The sequence below is a fragment of the Saccoglossus kowalevskii genome, chromosome 13, assembly GCF_978046115.1.
Source record: "Saccoglossus kowalevskii chromosome 13, keSacKowa6.1, whole genome shotgun sequence".
Classification (NCBI taxonomy): Eukaryota; Metazoa; Hemichordata; class Enteropneusta; family Harrimaniidae; genus Saccoglossus; species Saccoglossus kowalevskii.
This window is the reverse complement of record NC_140653.1, coordinates 12,810,222-12,833,335: the sequence shown is the minus strand read 5'-3', so window position 1 is coordinate 12,833,335 and position 23,114 is coordinate 12,810,222. Positions and strand designations below refer to the sequence as shown.

Below are 23,114 nucleotides of genomic sequence, written 5' to 3'. Positions count from 1 at the left end.
CCACTGACTGGAGTTTTTCAAAACTGGTATTGACATGGCTACAAAATAATAACAATAATTAACTTCCCGCCAATGAATTATGGGTTGGCACATCTTCTATTATTGATTAAATATTGTGGATTAGTGGCAGAATTATTCTACAGTTCTGACATTTCTATGCGTAGACTGTAGACTAATCTCTGTCGGTAATCAACAATGTTTTGAAACAGAGTAGGTAATCAGTTGTTCTAATCATACAACATCGAGAGCAATCACAATGACTTAATCTTGGTGATTTTTCACTGTAATAATAATAATAATAATATTTTATTAGCCTTTGGAGCGGCAAACAAAGAGAAGAAAACAACCAAATCATACATATTTGAAAAAGGAAAGAAGAAAAATCACATTAAATTCAAACTTTCTTTTCTATACTTATACAATTGAGTAATAAATACTCCAACTTCCTTGGATACAATATTCCCCAAATTATTGTTGACTTTCCACAATATGTCGCTAAAAAGTACATTAAACTTAAAATTAATTCCTCCAGAAAGAAAGTTATTAATAAGTGTTGGGTCTACTTCAAGGTTTTGAACTTTGTACATGAAATCTCCATAAAATTTGTGTCTTAAATGATAAGTTGCTTTGCATAAAAATAGAAAATGATAAATATCTTCTTTGTCGTCATTACATAGCTTGCACATTCCATTCCCTTTATATTTGTCCCATGTTATTTTATTACCCTCTAAATCCAGTGAGTTAGATCTGACTTTAAAATACAGTGATATGCCATGATGATCAAGGGGATCATTTAACTGTAACACAATGCAATAAATGGATACGAGATGATTTGTTTATTTTTTTGATTTGGGGTGATAAAAAGCTTTAATTTCAGGATAATTTAAATTATGTTAGTCAAGGAAAATCCACAATATTCTGTAGCAATAAACACTTCATTTGGGATTGCCACAGCAAGCCACAGTGATTTTAGTAGCAGCAACTTTCTCATTGTCCTTGCAAATGCCCTCACTGAAAATAGAACAGTTCAGGGTAGTTTCTTTCTAGGTGATATAGATAATTTACAGCAAAGAAATCAATTATTGAAAATAAGAGATAATTAATATTTAAAAAGTCAGTCAAATTAAAAATAAGAAAGATAAATAATATTTAAAAAGTAGGTCAAATTAAAAACAAGAAAGATAATTAATATTTAAAAAGTAGGTCAAATTAAAAATAAGAAAGATAATTAATATTTGAAAAGTAGGTCAAAATAAAATCTCCAAGAATGATATTTGAGGTGTTAGAAGTTTAAGAATGATATACACTGTCACAAACTAAATATAAACAGAAATATATTTACTGGATTGTATCTTAGCAAATTTAAAGCTTGTTGCTGTAGGGATGTTCACTAGCAACAGGTTCTTTCATTGGTTTGTGATAACAATTAAATTAACAAAATAACCAAAAATAAAACCTAATTAACAATTAAATAATTATACATTATATATTATTTCATTTTTGTTGATTTGATATGAGGACAGAGCAAGGCTCAGTCTCACTGCGACACCCTGACTGCATGTCCATGAATCTGCATTGATTTTATACATTTTGCCACTTGTGGGAGGGGGGGGGGGGAATAATCCATACTGCGATAGAAAATCAAAGATGGCTGCTTATTTGAGTGATGACATTTGTCATATGATCTGGTACATTACGATAAACCTTTTACCTCAACATGTTCAGAAACACATCGACTAAAGGTCATTTTTGTCTAACATTTGCCGTTATGGCAATGGATTACTATATTTGTTCTATTAGCAGGAAGTACATGTGCTTAGGTTTATATCAGTGGTGTGTCTATGATTTAAATATTCTAATGATCTATTATACAATTTTTACAATTCACAAGCACTTATATTAGAGATGCGCTTCTAATAGAGGAAATATGGTATTGGTCAAGTCGTAGAATGTCATGGCAAATTTTGTTGCCATGGCAAAGGATTAGTGTTTAATTCACAGAATGTCATACCATCATATCGAGTATGTCACACATAAGCATGTCTGCAATTACTCAACCACTTTCATCATGAACATGCCAAATTTCATCTTGTTTTGCCTCCTGATTGAGCCGGTACCATTTATTCAGATTTACTCTTGCCTATTTGCATAGGTATCCTAGTTGTTTTACAGCCCTATTAGCATTGAAACTGGCCACTACCTACAAATCCCAGAGTCAGCAATAAAAAATAAAATGCTACAATATACCATGTGATCAGACTCCTATTACAATATGCATCTAACAAAACATTGCATGTTTATGCTAAATTCCCGCACCATGAGTGGCAACAGGTGGGTCATTATTATTGCAATTGTTTAACTGTCAGGCCTGCACTGATTCCAAAAACAAATATTCTGTACTCCTCGATAAAAACATCAATTCACTTATCAATTATTCTGCATTGTATTTGCTATGTCTTGTACCCAGAGCAAGTACACAATGCTGAATCACAATTTAATGCCTAGTTATTAATATCAGTAATATTACTGAAAAAAATTCATGTTACTTTGCAAAATTAATATTATTTATGAAGATTTATAATTTTAAGAAAAAGGGCAATATCAATTTAACAATTATATACATAATAATTTTCAATAACTTGCAGCAGTCTTATCAAAATCCCTTATTTTCCTAATTGCCAGAGGTCAAACGTGATATTAAAAGGTTATGGAATGTCAGTCTAAGACGTATATGCAGATATATTGTTGATACTGACATCGATTAATGTCATTAACACAAGGATGTGTTTAATAGATGAAGGTAAATATTGGAGAGGCATAACTCGGGGAGATTTCTATACGGGAGAGGCCTAGATAGGGGGATTTGTTGTGACATATAGAGGTACATGTATGTACAGCCAGTGTAGAGTGTGGCACCATAATAGAGAAGTGCATGTATGGGAAACGACATATTAACAGACATCTGGTGATATGTACACCATATAATTAAACCAATGCATAAATAATACAAATAAAATTAAAAGAATAACCAGCGAATTTAAAATTTTGAACTAGCAAATTTTGCCTTTTTTAGGGAGAAAGCTACTGCTCGATTATTCATAGTATTTGTTGTACTGCGTATTAAAGATTATAATCCTCGATGATAATAGCATTCAAGATGGATGACAACATACAGAACATGTAATATATAACACTAGGGAGAGAATAATAATTAATGTGTATGATTAAAATTAAGATGTATGTGACTGTGAGGAAGCTAATTATGATTAGAAACTCACCATGCATACGGGTGCCACTATGAAGGATGCCATTCACTAACCGTTCACACAGCTGTGAGGTTTAGGGTGGACAACATACATTATATATACTTGCTATCTCATTTGAATATGTTAATAAGGCAGCTAAACACACTAGCATAATGACAATTCGTATATATACTTTTGGTATGTATCCTGGGTTGACTGACAAGTTTTAATTAAATCTTAGTGGAATCCGACAGGGCAAAATATTAAAAGAGCTATAACGGAGAAAAATTGTTTAAATGTATATAATTTTTAATACAAATTTTCCGCAAAAGTTCTTTTCTGTCTCCAGGTATACAACATTCCCTCATATTTTTTTTTTATTTTATTTGGACCGATTTAGCAGCGATTGTGTATGGTATAAATTATTTATATTTTTATATTTTAATTCATGCAGAAATGTATTTATAGGTAGAATGCTACACAAAAGAAAGAATATTGTCATTTGCTTTATTTTTACATATTTGATACATCATGTAAAATGATGATGAAGAAAAGGAAATATGGGGTCACTGTACTTAGTTCAGAGAAAATCTATCAATAAAATACAGTGAAAATAGCATGTTTTGTCTGTTTTAGGGTATTTTTCCTATGGCAAGAATATATCTCAAAATTACAAAGTACTTTTTGTTGTCTACAAATTATTAAAAAAGTATTTAAAAATGAACAATATTTTTAGTGGGTTTTAAACGAGGAAATGTATTTTTCATTGTGGGCTATGGAAACTGCTCTTAAAATGACATTTTATGCATATTATTTTACTATTTAAAAAAAAAGATTTTTTACGAAAAAACAAAAATGTCACATACTATTGACTGAAACAACTAATCACAGACAAATTACAACATAGTTTTATGCTATATGCGCACTTGTAAAAAAACTCATGAGTAACATTCTACCATAATTAGGATTTGTAAATGTGATTATGTTTGTAATTTCATAAAATACTAAATTATTATAGCTGGATTAGTTTTTTGGATGAAAAAGCATCCTGACTGTTTTGTATAAGATTTTTGCAACTTATTTTGATGAGTTGAATGTAAAACATAGAAAAAATAAGTATTTTCACTAATTTATCCTTTAAAGTATTGAACCACAGTATCAGAATACTGCCCTCTAGAGGGCTACCCTTTATATTCAATGACTGTGAAATTGCAGAATTCAACCACTCAAACATCGATGAGGTACAATATTTAAAGACTAGTAGCTATATAATTGGTGATATTAGTAATGAAGTAATACAATTGCTAGATGACTATACATCAGACACTGAAAACAATAGAATTTAAAGCGGGGGAGTCGTCACCTTCGCATGTGTCAGATGGCCATAGCGTGTCAGTGTTTACCAACAAGCGTTTACCCATGAGCTTTTGCGTTTTTAGTGTGTTGTTATCGTAGCTTGTGACTCAATTCCCGCATGTGCGCAGGTGACTGTTTGTACAATGCCTACGGATGTGTTTGAATGTCTTCCTTATTTGAAAATTGCGCGTCACATTCAAACATGTTCCTTTGCTTACATCAGATGCAGAATCACTATCAGCACGTGATGGAAATAGAATTCATCACTGAAAGCAAACGTTTGCACAGCGCTAAACATTCTTTGTTGCTACCTCAGGATTTTATCTCATTAAATTATTAATACAAGCAGGGAAAGGATGTACGTGTATAATAATATGGGTATCACGAGAATACCGTAAAGTATGCACTCAGGTAGTACAGGATCACGTTGACCTTTGCTATGCTTCAGTCGATATGATCACCATACTTTGTGTATTCCTTATACCATTAATAGAACTCATCGATGATATCATCATTCCCATTACCAATTCATAAAATAATAAGGCAGTGTCTAGATTCTGACTAAATGATAAGAAAGTCAAATCAAAAACTGACAACACATTGCAACCATCTGCATAAATTCAATGTTTAAATGAAATCTGACGAGGCATGTTTGTAATAAAAGACCAAACAAATTTGTATTACAATTACCACAAATTCTCACCACTAGAGGGCAGTTCATAGTTTTCAGTAGCACCCAAATTTGGTACAATGTAAAGGAACAAATATCATACCAGGCAATTGCTACCCAAAAAAACGTTAGCTCAATTTTAGAGAGTGAAACATTTTTCTTCTATCGATATTTATCACCACTTGTGTGGTGAGAACGAACTTGTTTGCAAATGATTTAAAATAGTAAATTCACACAAACAACATTCAGTGATGACCATAATAGTACGTAGATAATACTCACACAATTTTGTTGGTGTAAAAATTACAGTCTCTTTGAGACCACCAACAAATGAGTAGTAACAAATCGTAAGGTCAAATGGGATTTTTAACTCAAATTTTTTCCATTTTTGAATACGAGGGCGCACTTCAAATATGTTTACAGTGAGACTGATGTGTGGGACTGTAGATTGACAACAACTAGCTGATCTGAAAATCTGTCAAATTTAATTGGTATTTCTAAAAACGGGTCTGAGATCTGTATTTTTTTTTCTACCTGACTGCTGCAATTTTTTTTTTGGTGAGCACCTGTCAGGGTCAATGGGTTCTCTGTTTGCTTAATTTAGCTTTTATGTGTGGAGACGGGATTGGAGGATGTTGTGCAGGGTGTTCGACGTTTATACTCTTCGAGTCAGGAAGAATTTACAGTTTTAGACATTAGACTATACCATCTTTCATACTCACCATATTCATAAAATATGGAAAACATATTTTTCATGTGTTCATGTGTTCATTATATTACCAACCATTAACAGTAGTCAATTTAAGTAAAAAATCATATCAAAGATTGGGAAAGGTAATGAAATCAGCTTTTAATTGAGAGTTTTGACATTCTGTGAACTATACTGCTTGACATACAACACTTGCAAACGATCATCAAACAAAGATTTAAAACTTTATATTTAAAGCTACATTACCGGTATCTGTTAAACATATTTTAAAAAATATATGTAGTAAAATGATCCATGAATCAGAATCACCAGTTATATGTTATGCATATCAGAAGCTGCCTGCTTTATTTTTAATCTGGAATATGGACAATCTCAACATGCAATGCTGTTTCGAATCCTGCTTTAGAACAAGCTTTAATAACACAACTAGCCTAGAAAGAATGAAATGTTCCATGTTCACTTGGATGGAAGTGACAACTGATAAAATCTTATACTGTGGAATACTTTATTTTCGCTGGAATTTATTTTCGCTGAAAAGGCTTTTTGGGCGTTTTGTATGGAATTTATTTTCACTGATTATTGATGAGTTTAATGTAAAATATAGGAAAAAAAGTATATTCGCTGGATTTTATTTTCACGGAATCATCCCTCCAGCGAAAATAGCGAAAATTCCAAGCGAAAATAAAGTATTCTACAGTATTTAACATTTATAAATTTAAAAAATAAAAGGACAGGGCAAATTGAGAAGTGAGTGTTTGAACAAATTCCCTGACTTGCTTATTATCTAATTTTGAATAATTCGGTAAGCCACATTAGAGAGACGTATGTCAGTTTAGCTAGCAAAGCTTCTGAAAATTCAAATCTACATAAATGTTTGACCGTTTGCTAACAATTTCTGACCCAGACATCTTGCAAATATCGTACATACTACTTCATATGCCAAATGCTACAAACAAAATATATCAAATAACACAGCTTTGAAGAAAATGAAACAGATGTGTATAGAGTCAAAACAAGTCATATTTTAATTAGTCAGTATATACAAAATGCAAGTGTTGGCTATTCTATTCTATTCTATTCTATTCTATTCTATTCTATTCTATTCTATTCTATTCTATTCTATTCTATTCTATTCTATTCTACATAAGCTTCTATTAAATACAGCATTATTGATATATATAACATTTGATAAAAGCTGTCATAATGACATTTTGAATGTAATAAAATTGTTCTGGGCTTATTCTCAGAAAGCATTATATTTGGCAACCAGCTTTGTCTACACTATGCACAACTGAAAAAACTTCTTGTTGACAAATAGACTAAAACTTCATACTGGTAAGTTACAACCAATTACATTTAAAAATATCACATTAACCAGGTTGACACCATGATATCGCATTAACCTGGTTGACACCGAGATATCACATTAACCTGGTTGACACCATGATATCGCATTAACCTGGTTGACACCGGGATATCACATTAACCTGGTTGACACCATGATATCGCATTAACCTGGTTGACACCGAGATATCACATTAACCTAGTTGACACCATGATATCGCATTAACCTGGTTGACACCGAGATATCACATTAACCTAGTTGACACCATGATATCGCATTAACCTGGTTGACACCGAGATATCACATTAACCTGGTTGACACCATGATATCGCATTAACCTGGTTGACACCGAGATATCACATTAACCTGTTTGACACCGGGATATCACATTAACCTGGTTGACACCATGATATCGCATTAACCTGGTTGACACCGGCATATCACATTAACCTGGTTGACACCGGGATATCACATTAACCTGGTTGACACCGGGATATCGCCTGAACCTGGTTGACACCGGGATATTGCATTAACCTGTTTGACACCGGGATATCACATTAACCTGTTTGACACCAGGGATATCGCATTAACCTAGTTGACACCGGCATATCACATTAACCTGGTTGACACCGGGATATCACATTAACCTGGTTGACACCGGGATATCACCTGAACCTGGTTGACACCGGGATATTGCATTAACCTGTTTGACACCGAGATATCGCATTAACCTGGTTGACACAATGATATCGCATTAACCTGGTTGACACCGGCATATCACATTAACCTGGTTGACACCGGGATATCACATTAACCTGGTTGACACCGGGATATCGCCTGAACCTGGTTGACACCGGGATATTCATTAACCTGTTTGACACCGGGATATCACATTAACCTGTTTGACACCAGGGATATCGCATTAACCTAGTTGACACCGGGATATCACATTAACCTGGTTGACACTGGGATATCACATTAACCTGGTTGACACCGGGATATCGCATTAACCTGGTTGACACCGGGATATCGCATTAACCTGGTTGACACCGGGATATCACATTAACCTGGTTGACACTGGGATATCACATTAACCTGGTTGACACCGGGATATAACATTAACCTGATTGACACCGAGATATCGCATTAACCTGGTTGACACCGGGATATCACATTAACCTGGTTGACACCGGGATATCGCATTAACCTGGTTGACACCGGGATATCGCATTAACCTGGTTGACACCGGGATATCGCATTAACCTGGTTGACACCGGGATATCACATTAACCTGGTTGACACCGGGATATCGCATTAACCTGGTTGACAACGGGATATCGCATTAACCTGGTTGACACCGGGATATCGCATTAACCTGGTTGACACCGGGGTATCGCATTAACCTGGTTGACACCGGGATATAGCATTCACCTGGTTGACACCGAGATATCACATTAACCTGGTTGACACCGGGATATCACATTAACCTGGTTGACACCGGGATATAGCATTCACCTGGTTGACACCGGGATATAGCTTTCACCTGGTTGACACCGGGATATCACATTAACCTGGTTGACACCGGGATATCGCATTAACCTGGTTGACACCAGGATATTGCATACATACAATAAGGAATATGATTTCTGTAAAAAATGCACGATTTTCACTTCCAGTACATGAAAACAACAATCAGACACAGTTATTACTATGCTAACATGATCAGCAATATTTATGTCAGTAAAAAAATAAATGATTTATTTCTGGTCTCTATGTGTAAGTTCATGACTTTCCGTTCAGATTTCTACCGAAAAAAATACTGTGAGAAAAAAGAACAAAAAAAATCACTTACAGCATCTTTCTCCTCTGCTGACTTTGGTATGAGCTTGAAATCAACGATGAGATAACCACATTTCTCATGACTTCCACTCACATTTAATTTCAACTTCATAGTCTTCAATCTAAGACAAAAAGTTTCAATTTAATTATATTTAGTTCTACTCAAAATATTTAATATAAAGGACATGATATGCACTGTTTTGAATAAATCCACAATCTGTGTTATGTGCAACATAAAAATTATGTGGCAGCTATAAATCTGAATAAACATGTTTGAATAAATCTGTTATGTACAACATACGTAATATGTGGCGATTTGAATAAATCTGTTATGTGCCACATACTTATTATGTGGCAGTTTGGATACATTCGTGTTATGTGCAACATACATATTATGTGGCAGTTTGGATAAATATGTTATGTGCAACATACGTAATATGTGGCAGTTTGAATAAATCTGTTATGTGCCACATACTTATTATGTGTCAGTTTGGATAAATTCGTGTTATGTGCAACATACATATTATGTGGCAGTTTGGATAAATATGTTATGTGCAACATACGTAATATGTGGCAGTTTGGATAAATCTGTTATGTGCCACATACTTATTATGTGGCAGTTTGGATAAATTCGTGTTATGTGCAACATTCATATTATGTGGCAGTTTGGATAAATCCATGCTATGTGCAACATACTTAATCTGTGTCAGTTTGAATAAATCTGTTATGTGCCACATACTTAATCTGTGTCAGTTTGAATAAATCTGTTATGTGCAACATACTTATTTATTGTGTGGCAGTTTGGATAAATCCGTGTTGTGCAACATGCATATGTGGCAGTTTGGATAAATCTGCTATGAGCAACATACATACTTATTATGTGGCAGTTTGGATAAATATGTTATGTGCAACATACTTAATATGTGGCAGTTTGAATAAATCTGTTATGTGCCACATACTTAATATGTGGCAGTTTGAATAAATCTGTTATGTGCCACATACTTATTATGTGGCAGTTTGGATAAATCTGTTATGTGCCACATACTTATTATGTGGCAGTTTGGATAAATTCGTGTTATGTGCAACATACATATTAAGTGGCAGTTTGAATAAATTTGTTATGTGCAACATACTTACTTATTATGTGGCAGTTTGGATAAATCTGTGTTATGTGCACCCATAGAATCATCAGATGCTCCTCTATCATAGTCATAGACTTTAATATTCAAAGTATCACTGATGTTTTCAACAGGAATTGTGAAACTTTCATCCCAGCGTGGATTCAAATTCTTGTAGATAGTACGACTTTTATAGACTTGTTTACCTCCTAGCTTAAACTTGACATAAGGGTCACTGGTACCTGTGAAGAAATGAACAATAGCTAAGATTCAGCTTCATGACAAAGCTATATAAAGAAAAATTAGAAAGAACTCCTATATATGATTATAAACAATATTCAAAATTAATTAAAAACGTGAGATGAAGTCTAGACAAGAAGCTTGTCAGCTTATATAGATTAGCTGTGAAAGCTATAATATGAAATTTGTGGTTTGCATACTGTGGTTCATTCCAGAGCATCAATGTTTAATTAAAAATCATATTATTATTGTAGTTATTGTGATATTAAATGAATTTAACCATAAACTAATTACTTGAGTATGCCTATACCCTAAATGTTGTCCATGAAATGCAATAAAGTTATTTAATTAATATTTAGTTAGTTAGTTTAGTCAGTTCAGGAACTGCATGCTAACATTGACAGAGGTTATTCACAGCCACTAATGAGGAGCTCCGGCTTTATTCATGCACTCATTAATAGAACTGTTCCCCATGATGTGAGTGAAGAACTCCATCCCATGCAAATGACACCTTCCCCTATTACAGTGATCAGTTTAATGCCTCTCATCCACTATAACCTTTTTGACTACATGACATCTTTGCCCTTAGAGCATATGACGAAGCTATCCTACAACCAAATGTTTTTGGAAACACTGATTTTTCAATTTTGTGATAACACCTGTACATTTTACTTTTATGTATGCAAACTAGTGTAGTGTAGGTTTATTTTTATGATTTTTTTTATTAATGTTTCCAATGCAATAAATGTTATTTGACCAAAAACACTATTGAGTGTTTTTCACAAATACTTGAAACTGGGATTATTGTCGAACAAATCTGATCTCTAATACAAGTAGAACTTAAATAAACAATAAATGTAAAACATTAACTAAATTCTTTCAAAGTGCCTTGTATGCTCGTAAATCTAAAACCTGGGAAAGAGTTATAAATACCACCTCACCCCTAACCTAAACCCTAACACGTACATCAGTAGCTATTGTATTTTCCCATCTCTAGATAACATGTCCTAGGACGTATACAATTCAAATGGGAGAGGGGCACTGGAGGGCAGGGTTAGGAATACAGTTAGCGGTTAGGGCGCTCTAATAAAGGAACTATTGCAAAAATCTGTAGAATCCAGAAGTTGAATTTGCAAATAACTTTAAATGTGCTCAGTTGTGGAATATACATACCATTGTTCGGCTTTCGCAAATTATAGCCATCATGATATATTTGCCTCACCCTTAGCCATTTAATAAAAATAAAAACATTTTAATGTCTAACAAATTTAATTACCTCATTAATATTTTCCAGTTTCCAGTGTGATAATATTTTTTTCTGCGAAAATGCATTGCCCATATTATGTGTGTACATATAATTTTCAGTAATTTAAATGTGACTCAAAATCCAATGTAATTTTTATTAGGATGAGTTAGGATTAATCCTTTTTTAAGCTAAGGAAATAAAAAGTGTGGTTTTGGTAACATTGCAAACAAAAGTTTGGTAGGTAACAACTTTTATTTTATCATAACTTTTCATTTTATGAAAATTATTTCGCGGTGATGCTTGGCCCATACTGTTATATGAAAGTTTTTTTCAATATTACACCACATCTTGCATGTACAGACTGACATTTTGGTTCAAAAATGAAAAATTTCAAGTAAACCTTAACAGGGTACCTTAACAAATGACCTTTTTCCAATTTGGCCATAAAAAGATACAGGGTCGACCTGAAAAGTCTAGGCAAGGTTGTGTTACCGGAAATGCAGTATTTTTTTAATTGGCCTAACAGTTGGTTTACTTAACGAATCAGTTCTTATTTTATTAGCTATAATTTCAAACACTAATTTGAATAAATATGTACCCTATCGGTGTCATGTTTAAAAAGATCGAGTGCTGATCACTATGCTAGTAACCCAACTAGGTGTACTGAAACATCAGAGAGGTTAGCAGTGGCAGTCAAATTTAGATAATTAGGTTAATATTGCAATATGATGTTGTAAATATGACTAATCAAATATAATAATCTGTCATAATGATTTCAGTATTACTGTCATAATTATGCACATGATAATTACATTCGGATGTTGATACATGTTTTGTAAATAACAAAGCTTATAGGATAATTTCACTATCTATTACCCAATAATGACTAAGTGGGAAGCCTGACAGTAAAATTGACATTAAAAGGGGTAGACCATATTAGGATGAAGGTAAATTTGGAAACAAATTTGACAAAAACATCAGGAAAATGATAAATACTGCAGGGTTCATGACAGAAGAACTGAGTTTACGAAAAAAAAATGTACAGCATCATCAAAAAAACCATATACCTCTGCAATAATACAATGAAAAAATATGTTCTCCCATCCTCTGGAGTTCTTAATAGCCAGCATGATAACATTAAAAAGGACTGGGGTGGTTTGTGTGGGTTTCACCTACAAGAAAATGTATCCCTCCGTGCATTCATAATAGGCAATTGTCAGAACCTCTGATCAAAGAATTCCACTGGGGACTATGCTTGAATAGATCATTCAAGGCATTTTATTTTATTTTATGAAAACTTAACTCTCTGTGCTGTGTTAAATTTCCGGGGACTAGGTAGATTTGAAAATCACTTCAATGCATTTCAAACTCCATGGAAAAGGGTAGAACTACTGTGTAATTAAGTTTCATATTCTCTTTGATTTTTTTGTTTCACAACGATGTTTGCTGTCAATTTTTTTTCTATCAAGTGTATGTTGTTTTTATATATTTTCTGTTCTGTAAATTTTCTGTAAAAATTCTTTTTTTCTGCAGATTTTATTTTTCTTATCAATGAATGTGAATGTGTGCATTGTTTATAACAAGGTGTCTTGAGTTGTAAAGGTTTGCCAAACTAACGGTATCAACAATTTGGCAAACACAGTATATAGTTAAGTTTTGTTAAAAATTCACTGATAATAATCTGCAAAGTGTAAACATCCACTTCAACAAGTATAAATTCTGTCACGATTGGACTGCAGTTACTTGCAACAAGGTTGTTTTTAGGTCTTACAAAAAAAAGAAATGTTACTAGTCAAAACCAGTGAGACGATTTTTTTAGCTAAAGTATTTGATGGTTCAATCAATTTGTCAACAGAGGGCGCTGTACAGTGGTAAAATAAGTGGGAAGTGGTCCTAGTTTCACAAAAATAAGTTTTTTAAAACTTACTTGTTTCAAAAATCAGATACTGACACAGTTGGTGTTTGCATTCAAAGCTTAAAGACAAACGCTTTATTGATCATGTACATTTTTGTTATGTGGACAAGCAGTTTCTCGTAGTGGTTGTCATCGTGAACAACAATATTTTCAAATGGACAAGCATTTATCAGAGTCGTCGTCCAGCTTAACAACCAGGTATTTTGTTTAAAATAAACCTTTAAATGAATGTATAATTAATCAAGAGTGCTTACAGAGAGCCATAAAAGCTCAGATAAGATTAGTCAAGTATATATAGAACAGAATATATTGTTATTAATATTTCACTATTTTCGCAAATTTAGAGCAGGGAAGTGGCAGATGGCCAGTGTTTCGTTGTTTACAAACAAATATCTACCCATGAGGTTTGCATTTTTACATGTTTGCACATGTATTCTTACCTGATTTATCTCTAACAGCCAGGTCTTTGCCTTCTTTTAAGACAACTTCTAATACGTAGAAGGCAAACTGATTGCCACTAGATTTGACACTCTGAAAAAATAACAACGGTTAGTTTTCATAACAAATACATACTCGACACGTATTATAAGCCATCTGACTTGTGCGTCAATATATTTTTTACCAAATGCTTCAAATAATTTTTATAAAATTTATAATTCTATCCAATTTTGTTAAGGTTAATGCATGAGCAGTTTTCTGACCTGGAACCATGGTTAGGGTGATGGGATGCTACAAAGAATAATCAATACATAGAAATATGTTCTTTCCTAAATTTTGCATCCATTTTTAAAGAATGTTGAGTAAATTGTCCTATGGTCGGTTCTGACTAATAAACGCTACTTGAATTTGAGTATTAGATGAATTTATAAAACTTAAATTCAGTGATAAGGCTACATATGTATATACGCTGTCACATTTGTTTACTTGTTGCACACATGCACATGTGCCCTGACTAGTCAGTTAACAAGAACCAGTCATTTGCACTCAAAGATAAAATAATGTGGATGTTCGCTAATCTTTGAACGCCAAAGTAAACTTTTCTAATCTTTTCACGAAACATACGCACATAATTTAATTCAATATTTTGTCAACAGTTTTGAACAAACCTTCATGCTAAGGGTAATTTGGTTCAAAATTGTAAAAAAATGCACTAAAAAGTTACCAAATGTTACGCAAACAAAATATGGTGGAAATATTATGAGATTTCTAGTAATTAGGAGGGTACAATGCATTATTGTTAGACATGCTGGTTGGCAGAAATGTAAAACAATGACGTCACAGTTTAACAGCCTGTAGTAGAGACAACTATAATGGTACCAATTACATGTCATGTTATATAATCATAACAATTCAAACATTCATTCATTATTTGTTAACATAGAACATATTAAGTATTATTTAGATTTGAGATATATGATTAAAAACCAAGATTAATTGTTTGATGAAAAGAATAATAAGGTTAATATAAATTAAAACAGTTACTAAGAGTAAGAGTAATGAAACCTATTAGCAAATTAGAATGAAATGAACAAACAAAAAAAAGAAATTAGGAAAAAAAGTTTTCAAAAAAATTATTATACAAAAGATAATAGATGAAAATCACAAGATGACTAGAGCATTAATTATAGGGTCATATTTTACTGTAGCATCAATATTCCATGCCAATAATGGGTCAGATTACTTGAATAATGAGTTTACTGCACTTACTGATAGAGTATAATGTAATGTATAAAATTGTTTTAATTTACGACATAAACTGGTGTTGCATGTAAATTCCATGGCATGTACTAATTAATCAAGAGTCAGTGATTTACATGCATTAAGTCTGACATTAATTATATTTAAAGAACAAGATAAAAAAAAAATACTATGACATCATAAATGTCACTAACCGATTTCTCTTTTGATGTCTTTTCAGTGTAGTGTGCATGTATTTAGAAAAAAAAACATAATTGTGAAAAAAATATTCAGCGAAAAAAATACAGCATTTATCAATTTGCAGCACTGAGCTAGTTGTATGGTCGTACACAGATAACAAATTTACATTCAGGTTATGCGACAGGGACAGCCAAAATGTACATGCATATTTAGTATTACAAACTTTCTTTTTAATGTGAAGTATATTTGTAGTGTTGATTTCTTTTTTTAAAATGCATTACCACTTTGCAAATATATGAAGCATAATGCTGTTTTATGTAAAAAAAAAAAAATGATACATTAAAAAATATCCGATCATATTTCTGCCCATTGACTCAAGCTTAATTAGGAGAACTATTTAATTATATACATATTTTGTCGTTAGTTTAACATTACCCATTGACATTCTCAACATTTGATGGTATATAAATTAACGAGCGTATGCTCGTTACTGATATCACCGATTTACAAGGTGGGAACATATAACTTTAAATAAAATAAAATGTGTGAGAAGGATGCAAATTATGGAACAGTTTCCTATAACTAAATATGGAAGACTGAAGCTCCCTATTTTCGGCATTCTAATACTGTTTACGGATTGTACACCTATTTCTGGGGGCCGAGCTAAGTCACAGAACATTCTACGTTGCTAAGACAGGCACAACTGGACAATGTATTTCTATGGGCTCGGTGTGAGCTGCTGGAACGGCGGACAAAAATGTCTGCCCCTGAGAATAGAGACAAATGGCCGCCGAAATCTCATTGAGAGTGATAGTGTTTTTTAGTTCTAAAATAGTGTTCCATTTTCCTCTCTCACTTTAACAAAAAGGAACCTGACTTTTTCATTGCAACATGATACTTTTTTCCCTGAATAGACTTTCCAGGAAGCCCAATATACCATTCTTATATGTTTCTAAACCATTCTGGTTTGCCTCGCTAAAATATTTTGGTATGCCCCCAAAACCAATCTAGTGTGCCCCAGAAACCATTCCGGTATATCCCCCCCCCCCAAAAAAAAAAACAACACTTTTTGATGAAATTGGGTAAAATATTGAGAGATTCTAGTTGTAATCCTTCAAAGTCAGTTTTTATCACCTTTTCACAAAATTAACAGCAAAATTATTTCCAGATTTTTAGCCAAAATTTGATCTTTTTTAAAAATAACATTTAAGAAATTAAAAATGTGCAAATGGCATTCAAATTTTTATGGGAAAAAAAAGCATGCAAATTAAAGGTTGGTGACAAAGGAATTTGTCAAAATATACATCAATTGTAGCCACATGAGTTTTGACAAATTTTCGAAGTGTCTAGTTGTTTTTATACCTTCACTAATGCATGTAGATCTTAAACATAACTCACTTACTGTCATTTATACTGTCATTTATTAATAAATAGAATTATTATTGAAACCTTCAAAAGTAAACAAACAAGAAGCATATACAAACAAACTAGTTAACGCGACCTATTTATTGCCTATACAAAATATAATAATGACAACTAACAATATGTTAATCATACAACATTTAAATTAATGTGTCACTCGGACAACAACCACTACAAGTTTATTTTAAGAATATTAATGTACAGCTAAATTTAGCACATATTTTGCCAGGGTTCTACTAATGTATGAATTAATACTGGTATACTATCACCTTTTCCAACATCCATATTATCTTTTTATTTATTTAAAAATGTTAAAATATCTGGATTCAACTGCATCACTTTTTTCAGACAATACATAAGAAATAAATATATGACAAAGACTCAAATAATAATATATAAACTTTTGCAAAGCATTCTCAACATAAGAAAAAAAACAAAAGTTTTTTTTTTTTTTCGTGAAGGGTGGGGCAGGCTTGTTTCTGCTTAGAGGCATGTTAGCATTAATGACACCTTGACAATTACAAATATGTATTAAGAAAAGAATGTTTACCTCTGTAGGACTGGTAGTGGTTGGACTGCTGGGTGCCCCTTCTTCCAGCGACAAACTTTTTGGGCGTTCCATATTTTCAGTACCATTGAGTTCACTGCGGTCTTTTAGGTTTGGAAGATCGGAATCGCTGAACCCCATTTTGTCGTCACGTCTGGACTTGGCTGCTTCAAATAGCGAATCAAATTCTGATCGATCCACATCGTCCATGTTAGCCTCGTTGTTTATATCGGGTTGGCTCATAGCCATTCTTGGGTCACCGTTATTTTTATGTTTCTCTTTGCTGCTCCATCGCTTGGGTTTAGTTTTCTTCTTAAAACTGTTCCATAGTTTCTTTCTCTTGCTGTTTGTACCTGTGCCTGTTTCATTTTCTATTATTTCACCTTCCATCTCACCCCCTGAAACTGAACGTAATATGAAAATACTATAACGAGTGTTGTAGTACGGGCACAACAAGCGGACACTTCGCCGGCGAACGTACACGTTCTACAACCACATACAGTCACGGGCAGCCTCACAAAGTAACATATGACACCAGTGAAAAGCGGACACACTTTGACATACCTCTGTAGTTCGTGATACTAATTGCTCGTCTACTACACCTACATACACGGATTATATTATGGAATAATAGCATAAACGGCAATCAAGTCAACAATCGGCCACCTGTTGGTGTCCATACACTTTCCCTGTCAACGTTTGTCATTCCGCCGCAAGTCGTGTTCATCATTCAATCGCAGCCACGACCTCGGGCTCAAAACACTGACAGTGAATCGAGAAGCATATGGAAGCAATGAAAGCAAACTTACTGTCTTCATCCGACATGGTTTCGTTGTGAATATGATATGATGTTATTAAAGATGACAATACGAATACAGTACTAATCGGACAGACTAACAACAAAATGAAGGCTCAATATTCATGACGAAGTCTGGTCCTGCGCAAAATAGTTGCGCGTACACTACCACCAGTTGATTCCATTCACCCATGGGGAGAAGTGCCACGCCCCCGCGATGTAGGTTTTATGCTATTTTTACCAGCTTTGGCCACCCAATATCCATAATTGATTTAACACAAAATACAAACTGTTCGAATATAGTTTTCGACACATGACTATCAAGTATTTCACATGGAAAGAAAGCAAATAACAGGACACATCGTGACACCGTTGGAACTGTCCAGTGTGAGACAAAACACACACAAAGTGTGCGACCAGCATCAATAAAGCAAAAGACAAATTTAGTATTCTTGGTATAACGTACAACATATTGATACGGTCGAACCCTAACTTACATATTTTCCCCATAAATGCTAAGATAACGCAGCTGTCGTCTGTCCATACTTACGCGAGTTTGGCTGCGTACTTTCGATAGTATATTCGTCTCCTGCCATGGAACTTGTAGGGGTGTCTTTAGGAATGGGATGAAGAGGTGCGCAGCACACTGTGCTCCGTGATGATGCCATAATTTAACATGTAAACGACAACAATTACTAAATATAGACTATACCTGCACAAAGCGAATTCTGTGAAACAATAAAATTGATTTTAGTTTCTCTGTGCATAATGTTCATATTATTATTTTTTCAACTTTTTTTCTCTAGTATCATTGTTGATATCGTAAGTTTTCATTATTTAAAAAAAATGTTGAAACTTTTGTAACATCATGAAATTCTTTGTCTAACAAATAACAAAATCGCGGGGAAACTAGCAAACAACCTATTTCGGAATAATCGCCGTTGAAAAGACGAATCCTCGACACTGAACTGATTGTAGTATACAAAATAAAAACATGTTATCTTACTTAACGTCTGTGAAGAATCAAAATAATTGCAAAGCTACGCCAAGAGAAATTGCAGTATGTATGTAACTATTAAAATGTAATTAGTGTCAGCAGCACGTGACAAGCGGCACATAACGTGTGTACCAACGTCATTATACTTTGCTCATCAAAATAAACAACAGAAACGTACAACAACAAAGCAATATGGAGTGTTCGTGATATTTACGTATGCTAAGAGGCCTAGATCAGGCCTCAGTATGTTCATCGAAATAGCCATGACAAGCTGTTACGTTTTATTGCAGTACGGCGTTATTGACCGCGCTTTTTCATCCCAATTATTCATATCCAAGCTTGACCATGTCATTGTAGCTTAAAATCATTTATTCGAGCCGACCAGTCGCCCGAACAGTCAAGAAATATATCAACTTACTAGTATATATTTTCCCAATAAATTCATTAAAATTAATATGAAATACTAGTTGAACTTAACAATAATGTTAGTTTCTTACCGGCATTTGAAACTCATTCAGTCTCCCATAGACAATGAACCCGGTATCACGTGATAATGTGATCAATAAAGGCATCATCCTCACCATACCCGTATCCACGTTCCCAACGTTCGCGTCGACCTTTCACCTAGCTTCAATTTGTGTGAGCCGTCAACTTATTTCCCATATGTCTGAATATACGTAAGGAGTATGCATACTTTTGGCTTATATGTCGTGAGGGAGTTTACCTTTTATATATGTGTCAATTATTACGTATTATCAAATACAATCCAGGAATGAAGATTGTCGTCTTTTGTATGTTATGTTAGCCCTGCTGAGTCGCATACACTAGGGCATACATAACAAGTATCAGATGATTTATCCTTTATTCAGTGAGAATACAATACATTAAGTAGTAAACCCAAATTGACCATTTTTAGAACTCGTTAACTTTAACAGAGACATAACTTTTACTTTTTAAAAAAAAACAATTCACAGTGCTTTGCCAATTCAGTTAATTAATTAAAATGGCTAAGAGTTATGTTCTTTTGTACATTGTAAGTTAGTTGATTCGTATCATTTTCACACGAAGAATGTGCAGTTGATCTCACACTGTAATTAGTTTGCATTGTAGAATTGACACAATTTTGCTAAAGGTATATTACTCTGTATATTTACTGGTCACGGTTGGTATATTTATGTAGTAGTATTGCGTGCATATCAGCACCCTCATCACGTCACGCCCAATGGAGTCTTAAGGTAGAGATGCAGGTTGGGAGACTATATTTCTAATTGCCTCTAATTACTGTAATTACATGAGTAAAATATACTTTTTACCAATCAAGTTATATATCATTTGAAAGAGTTTTATTTAAACTTTTGAGTTTTATGGTTTACAATAATGTACTATGATACCATATTAAGTGGTGTTGATTTTGGGTTAAAATCATGCATTTTAGGTGAAAGTGCACTTAAAACTATTTAACTTTTGAATGCATACCCTGATTTTAATTTAAGAACACTTATTTAAAACTTCTGTTTACTAGGAACATAATGGCTTATTTATTAGTGCTTCCATTGACAAGTTTTTACACAGTGCTCTTTGAAACATTCACATTTTATAAATCGTTCACAGTTAACAGAGCCGCTAATTGGCAGCTCTATTGTTTCTGTTCCAGTAAAGACAGTGAAACCATACGAAGCCATTTACTTAGGATAGACCTGAATAATGACCCCTGAAAATTTCATCGAAAACAAATGAACCGTCTTGAAGTTAAATAGTTTTAAAGTTGAAATTTGGAGTAAAAAATGAAACTGAGATAATCGCCATTTTGTAAAAAAAAAGGTTTAAAACGAATCATTCGCTTCATATGTGTAACAGAAACTCCTAGAAATACACCATACACCGTAATTTGTCGATGTTAAATCGTCAGGTAAAAAAAATAAAATAAAAACATTTACAATTCGAGGGAAACGGACAAAAAATCGTCCGCGAAGTCTCAACCTAGCGTGAAAACTGTCATGGCGTCGTATTATCAATTCCACTGAGGGAGGGACACAATGGATTACGTAAAGCCGATGACTTATTCATACAGTTATATAAACATAGCGATCGCCATTGGGTGGGTTGAGTCTAAATTTACCTTCCCTCAAACCTTTAAAAAATACTTTGTATGACGCAGTTTCCGTGGACCGTGCGAAGTTAGACGACCAGGTTGAAATGGGCCCTAATATTTTACTACACAACGGCTATTCGCAAACGCCGCCGGTGAAACAAATTCGAAATAAAGTCACATTGGAAAGGGAACTGTTGTAAATCGATACAGGTTTCATTCAACTACAGACGAGACAGGTCGATGCAAATTAAACGAACTCTGACCGCTGGAAATACCTCATTCATAGAGTTCCTTAGTACCAGAGGTCGCCGATCACGACCATACAACGTAGTTTGCGACAACGCTACCGGTGCATGCTAGCTGACAAGGGGGTTTCCGATTAAGGTAACCAAGATGGCATCGCAGAGTGCATGATTTTTCCGTGGTGTTTAAAAACAGCATCTCATTGCCGATTTTTCGGTAATTTCCAGGGTATTTTTTTTATTTTTAATTAACCGAGCATTTTATGTTTGAGTATTTTGGCACTGAAAAGTTAGTTATCGATGACAGCAACAGCAGTGTTGTTTGTCAATTGCATCGCAATTCTATCAGCACGATAATCATTACATCGAAGCGAAAAATGTTTACTTCAGTTTTAAAATGCCGTTGGAGTAAAAATTTATGAAAACATTTTTTAGTTTCGCCCACAATACGAAAAAGCTTGAAATCTATGCACCAAGAAAACAACAAAAATTGTGGCCTTGTTTTGCGCGAAAATTAAATCCCCCTATCGACGCTACCTCCTACATGAAAATAAATGAAAAACCAATTTATTTAAGGGTGAAAAAGTTTACTATCAGTTACAAGTGTATGTTTTGTTTCATTCTGCTTGCATGCTGGAAGCGTCTACGTCTTGTCTGTTTTTTGTAGTTTGCTAGTTGATCGCGCTTGAGGTAAGTAAACAGAGAGCCAGGACAGGAAGTCGCACACCGGCTGCTCCGTAACTGGGGCCAGCATTTGCATATAACATCAACAGTGACTTGCCAATCAAAGAGCAACGCAAACAAACTTTTGGGACTTTTAATCACGTACGCGTGCCTCGGTTTCCTATATTTTAAAATTGATTTTTGAGTATGTTCCAACAATGACAATGCTCTGAAATTTTAACACTATCTAGCCAAGACTATCTGGGTGAGAAAAAGCAACAACAAAAAATTCACGAAAAATGCCCACGAATCTGCATCTCTACCTTAATTAGCCCTGCATCTATTTAAAACTGCGATGAGTGGCTGTCACAGCTCGTGACATCACTACGAAGAATATCAATTAGCTTGTGTGAATATGCATTTGTTGTCTATAATCAGACAGACGCACACATTCTAGTTTTAGAACAGCAGGATTTTATAGGTTACGTCAGTCTAAAAAAAGGTGTCAGTTACACTTTACAAATTAAGCCTAAATTGTCTTCCATTGTTTTAATTCTAGACTTAACATCTCTTCTAAAAATGATTTAAAATCAGCCAAAGATAGATCAATGTTTTTTTCAACTGTGATAAAGAAAATAATAAAACATAAATTATAATAAATGAACGAGTAAAAATCAAATACACTTACCTATCTATATGGTTCCTATACCTTGTGGCCAAAAACAGTAAAAAAATAAATAAAAAACTTTCAAAACAATCTTCCCAGTGAAATTACCGGAAAGTCCAACAATATA

At 33.8% G+C, this 23,114-nt stretch overlaps 1 protein-coding gene across 1 annotated transcript in view; it reads right to left on the bottom strand.

Annotated features, from left to right (window-relative positions):
* The window catches only part of LOC100369196 (multiple C2 and transmembrane domain-containing protein 1-like), a 37,799-nt gene extending 18,758 nt beyond the window's left edge, over positions 1-19,041 (bottom strand). Inside the window, exons 1-6 of the mRNA XM_085506932.1 lie at positions 18,877-19,041; positions 17,534-17,934; positions 15,576-15,593; positions 14,124-14,214; positions 10,302-10,524; positions 9,178-9,286 (exon numbers count right to left, since the gene is read on the bottom strand). Of these exons, the coding sequence (XP_085363058.1) occupies positions 9,178-9,286; positions 10,302-10,524; positions 14,124-14,214; positions 15,576-15,593; positions 17,534-17,934; positions 18,877-18,994 (960 nt within the window). The 5' untranslated portion in view covers positions 18,995-19,041. The remainder of the gene's footprint in view (positions 1-9,177; positions 9,287-10,301; positions 10,525-14,123; positions 14,215-15,575; positions 15,594-17,533; positions 17,935-18,876) is intronic.
* Between the last annotated feature and the right edge of the window lie 4,073 nt (positions 19,042-23,114).